Source organism: Protomyctophum bolini (genome assembly GCF_963924005.1).
Source record: "Protomyctophum bolini genome assembly, chromosome: 7".
Lineage (NCBI taxonomy): Eukaryota > Metazoa > Chordata > Actinopteri > Myctophiformes > Myctophidae > Protomyctophum > Protomyctophum bolini.
Window position 1 is genome coordinate 16,955,727 of NC_137868.1, and position 6,000 is coordinate 16,961,726.

General features: G+C 39.7%; 1 protein-coding gene across 1 annotated transcript; it reads left to right on the forward strand.

Annotated features, from left to right (window-relative positions):
• Positions 1-3,542: 3,542 nt before the first annotated feature.
• On the forward strand, positions 3,543-5,279 carry LOC308318372 (trypsin-1; the record flags this gene model as incomplete). The annotated part of the gene is made up of 6 exons (XM_080767900.1): positions 3,543-3,610; positions 3,712-3,859; positions 4,167-4,414; positions 4,715-4,851; positions 4,971-5,072; positions 5,232-5,279. The coding sequence occupies exons 1-6, from the start codon at positions 3,571-3,573 to the stop codon at positions 5,277-5,279; spliced, it is 723 nt and encodes a 240-aa protein (XP_080624026.1). The 5' UTR covers positions 3,543-3,570.
• Positions 5,280-6,000: the final 721 nt, after the last annotated feature.

Sequence of the window (6,000 nt, forward strand, 5' to 3'; positions counted from 1 at the left end):
TTCTGAAAACAAATGGGAGGAAGCATGTCTTAATGACCAAAAACAAACAAATAGCCTAGTCCAAATCGGAGAGCGTTTGACTGGAAGGTCCAAAATATGCATTTTAGAACTCCAGCCATAATGGCTAAATATGGAAAATCCTCATGATTAAGTTGGAGGGCTTGTGGACACAAAAGAGACATTTCGGATATGGGCCTGTGGATGTTAAAATTTAAATAGAACTTGTTTTGGAAACATTAAGCTTGGATCCAAAGTTATATAATTTTAGGCATCCATGCTGGAAACTATATCTAGGATATTACAATCCTATGGCTGCAAGAAGAGCCACAATAACCAAACATAAAACAATGGCAACAAAGGGTGAATGAGAGGTTTGTTATCGATAAGATTACTGCCACAATACAGTTGAAAATGGACATGTTTATAGTCACCAACTAGCTATGTAATTTCATCTTATTTTTAGTTAAAGGTATATTCAGTGATTTCACTTAATTCAAATAGCACTACTTTTTTTGTTTTGTTGTGATACTATATAGTGTGCTGACCATATATAAGGAGTTCCTCACTGTCCCCAGTTAACCCCTGGGGGTCAAAAAAACCATAGGTTTCGTTTTTGGCTAGGTGGCCCAGCTTTCATCCAATCAGGATAGAGAGGCGCCTTCCGCTAATCATGTTCGAGCGGGGGCGGGCCTTGGTGTGTGTGCTGTTGGCCTGTCGCGTGTCGCTGTAGAGCATGCATGCATGTGCACATCTTGTTATCCAAATCACCCAAATCACTGAATGCTCCTTTAATTATTCTTATTGGTATTTTCTAGTATAACATGTTGGGTTGTCAGGAAATTATGTAAAGCTAGTTAATGTACTGTTTACTGTAGACAGCCAGGTTTATTTATTAATCGATTAAATCTATGATTGGATGTTTCTGTTACATATTGTTTTGTTTATTTTGGTTTTATGTAGGCTAAGCCTATTTCCTTGGTGGTGGTGTTTATTAACCATGAAATAGGGACTGTTTATGTTTATAACCAAATAAGGGAACATATTGTATGAATTTCATGCATGAACAAATGGGAGAATGCAATAATTATTTCATACAGAAGGATGGTCTTCCTGCTTTCTTTGTCGCACCTCCAACGGTGCCATGGCGGGCTATGCATGAAAGAATAGGTTAGGCAAATGTCTTTCAGATTTAGGACTATACTCACAAGCAGCGCCGATGAGCAGAATGATCACCAGAGACCTCATGGTTGCTGTGTGATTCTGTCGTTTCTTCTCTTGTCTTGGACCTCTGTTTATGGAGTGGTCAGTCCCAACAGTGGTCAGTCCCTCCAGGACACTCCCAAAACACACTTTGTGGACCAATCAGAATGATCAGAAACAATTATGTACAAGACCAAACTGTGTTGCTCCTGTAAGGAATCTGTATAATTTAATTATGGTATTTAAATAAATAAATAGCGCTTCAGCCATTTCTGAAATAAAACGTGTGCATTCTTACTACTACCGGTATATTAAAAAAAAAAAAAATCTGCACACCACTATTGCTGCTCCCAAATGAAGGTTTACTTATGTAACTCAAAGTGTTACATAAAGTATGTTTTTATTTTATTATACAATGTTACTGATTTTGATCCAGCACCCAGCCTAGTAGGTCTGGGATGTGCATGGCGTTCAGCTGTTTAGCAGCTTCTCTCTTTAACGTGCATTCTTACTACTGACATCACAATTCATAGCCTATACTTTATTCCTTAATGGCAGGGACTCGCATTGGTACGGTAGCTATACTTTGTTTGGATTAAAACAGTTATGTGATTTGTTATGTGTTGATGCTGTGAACAATTTCATAATATGTAGTAAAATGAACAGATATGAAATGAGTGGACTGTCCAGTGGTCTGGATTAGTCTTATGCAACGTGTTCTGTGTCTAATCTTAAAATGGCAAGAGTGGAGTCCTGCAGATGGCCTGGTTCTCACACACACACACACACACACACACACCACACACCACACACACCACACACACACACACACACACACACACACACACACACACACACACACACTACACAGGACATAGTTTCACCTGAAAGAATACCTGAAAAAAAGGCCAGAAATACATTTAGAACTAGTTCAAACTAACATTTGATGCCCAAATTTATGGTTGATTTTTTGACTAAAAAGCACATGTAACAGAAGTACAGTATGAAACAAAATGGGCCTGACTGTTCACGACCCAATATATAGGCCTACATATCCTAAAATATCTTTGTTGTGTGAGCCTGAAAATGTCACTGTAGATGAGCGGCAGATTTTCAATCACCATAAGGTAGTTCAGTCTGTCCCTGGATGTTAGATGCCAAAGGAAATATTTATAAGTTACAATGTTTGAAGGATCTATGGAATGGAGAATTTACGTCATATGTGTCTGTCTGTCTGAGCAAATTGACGTTACGTCATGATGATGTACGCTGATAAGAGCGCCCCTCACTTCACACGGGTGTTATGTGATGTTTTTAACTCCAGGTCACAGAAATGAATGCAGAACTGTGTAAAGCAACAAAGTCAAGGACACTTTTTGTCACACCATGCTGTCGTTAACTTTAACTACATAAACCCTAGCATCCCTTTTCTGGGTATATGTCGTAACCAAGCTCACAATCTTGCGACACATTGAAAGCTTGTAGATCGGCAATTTTTAAGATGTAGGGGGAAAAGGAGGAGACCAACTATTGACCCCTGAGGGATACTGGGTAACAAAGTATATAAAAGGGATATTTTCAAGCATGTTTTGGGTGAAATATTCCTTTAAGTGATTATGAAACAAAGCATTTTAGGGATGTACACATTTTTGTGTAATTAAATTGCACTTAAAAATAATTAAGGCACACTAACAATATACTGTTATTGAAAGGAAAAGTAAGCAAGTAAGTACTAAAGTATGAATTTAGGGCATTGACTCGAGCTCAGAGCTCTTCATGTACAGAATTTCAACCGTTTAGAGTAATGATTCTCAAATGGAACTGTGTACAAATTGAACCAAAGGTATACAATTAGTTCTACATACTCTTAGAGTTACAGCGTTTTAGTTCCTAACTATAAATCCTTTATAGCTAGGCTGATGGGTCCCCAGATCCCACGTTGAGAACCATTGGTTTAGATTCTAAACCATGGTTTACTCTAATCCTAAAAATGTGACACCATATTTATTTTCTCACAACTGACCAGTGAAAATAAGGTAAACATATTACCTTATTTTCATCCATTCTGGATGGGTAGTTCACAAACATATCGAACAGAAGTTTTCTTTCCGACTTATTTTACCTACCAATGAGTAACGACATTGTGGAGAAATACATGTGAACAATACATCTGTTGCAGTGTATTACCAGATAGCACTGGCCTCTTGGCATCAACATTCAGGATGCCTGCCAATTCCAGCTTGTCAGTATCTGGCAATATTCTAAATTATGCTATTATTCAACCAATCAGGGAGCGTAGCAGAGTACGGTTGTGGGTTTATAAACAAGAGGTCCAGGTGAAGTCCTCTCATCGACTGCATCACAGCAACCATGATGTCTCTGATCTTTGTTCTGCTCATCGGAGCTGCTTGTGAGTATCAGGGTTATTGCAGTAGAAAATATAACTATGCTTTTGCTTTCATGCAAAACTTTAAACTGTTCAATCTTATTTAAACTGATGTATGTTTTTAGTTGCTGAGGAGGACAAGATCGTCGGAGGATATGAGTGTGAGAAACACTCCCAGCCCCATCAGGTATCTCTGAACTCTGGCTACCACTTCTGTGGTGGCTCCCTGGTCAACGAGAACTGGGTTGTGTCTGCTGCTCACTGCTACAAGTCGTAAGACAACCCTTAAAACATTTTTATGAGTATGATTTTCATGGGAAATACAATAATGAATAATCTCATTCAAACTTCAAAATCTCTTTCAATCATCACTCATGAACCTCTAGAAGTGTATAGTTTATATCTATAGAGACCCTTCCCTCTACCTGTATTTTTCTTATTTTACCTTTGTTAGGGACATTTGTGGGAGTCAAGCTGAGAAGTTATGTACTGTTCTACTACATGGCTTAAGAAGTTCTACAAGAGCTTTCTCTCCTGTATTTCCAAGCAAATTCAACACATACCCATTTTACTTCTACAGCCGTGTTCAGGTTCGTCTTGGCGAGCACCACATCAAGGTCACCGAGAATACCGAGCAGTTCATCTCCTCCTCCCGTGTCATCCGTCACCCCAACTACAGCTCCTACAACATCAACAATGACATCATGCTGATCAAGCTGAGCAAACCTGCCACCCTCAACCAGTATGTGCAGGCTGTGGCTCTGCCCACTTCCTGTGCCCCCGCTGGCACCATGTGCTTAGTCTCTGGATGGGGCAACACCCAGAGCTGTGAGTAAATTATCCTTCTGGGAGGAAAATCAAAAAATGGAAAATGGTTCAGATGTTCAGTATTTTATATATAATTTTCATAGATTTTATCAGACAAAACATCAACAATAGACACAAGACATGTAACAATAAAGCAAACAAATACCAGACTATAATGCTATGCCCTATATACCTAAGTACCAAAATTCAAAAGTTGGACACGTTAACAATTATAGTGAAAAGATTGTTAATCACAAATGTTGCGTCTTTACACTGTTGTCATTCAAACCACTTTCCACCTAAAATCTGTTTGACTCGCAGCTGTTAGCGGCGACAAGCTGCAGTGCCTGGACCTTCCCATCCTCTCTTACGAGGACTGTGACAACTCCTACCCTGGCATGATCACCAACTCCATGTTCTGCGCTGGATACCTGGAGGGAGGCAAGGACTCTTGCCAGGTATATATAGTTAACATTTCCCGTACTCATATAATAAGGTATCTCTGACGTTCATTGATCATTATTTAGATATCTAATCATCGTTCCACTCTGGCTAATTTTCACATCCCTCCTCTCAGGGTGACTCTGGTGGCCCCGTTGTGTGCAACGGTGAGCTGCAGGGTGTTGTGTCCTGGGGATACGGTTGTGCTGAGAGGGACCTTCCTGGTGTCTACGCCAAGGTAACACTTAAAACCACCTGAAATAATAAATCATATTATTTACTCTGTATATTGTATTTAAGCTAACACTGGAAGAATTTCCATTCCACGTCAGGTTTAACTTCTGTTGGATTGACAAATACATTTTTGATTTACTAACTCCTAATGTGTCTTGTTTAGGTCTGCATCTTCAATCAGTGGCTGCAGGACACCATGGCCAAATACTAAGTGATCCTGATCATTCTCCAGTACAATTAATGCACTTTATCATCATGTCATGTGTGTGTTCCATCCTCTGGAAAATAAATCATTTGAACTTTATCTGTGAAGTCTATTTCATTTTTCTTCGCTTAAATAATGATTCAGATTTTGTCTGAGATGTTCTATCTGTGAGGCGACAGCACTACCAACTGTGCCACCGTGCCCCCTATGTTGCATTCTTAACATAATGCTTTGATAAATCTATGCATTCGATTAACTTTTCCTCTGTTGTTTTAAACCATTTCCACTATGACATGTATGTACCCCAGGGACGACAGTGACAAGCTGCAGTGCCTGGAGATTCCAATCCTGTCTGATAGTGACTGTTACAACTCCTACCCTGGCATGATCACTGACGCCATGTTCTGTGCTGGATACCTGGAGGGAGGCAAGGACTCTTGCCAGGTACTGTAGCCAACAAGGTTCACCTGCAGAGGTCCTCCTTTTCCACCATCTGAATAGTAAAGCAATGGCATGTCATCCCTTTTACAATACTGTTGTATTTAAATTTGAATTTTATTGAGAAATTAATGTATTTCTTGTGCCACTTTCTTTCTCTCTCTCTCTCTCTCTCTCTCTCTCTCTCTCTCTCTCTCTCTCTCTCTCTCTCTCTCTCTCTCTCTCTCTCTCTCTCTCTCTCTCTCGCTCTCTCTCTCTCTCTCTCTCTCTCTCTCTCAGGGTGACTCTG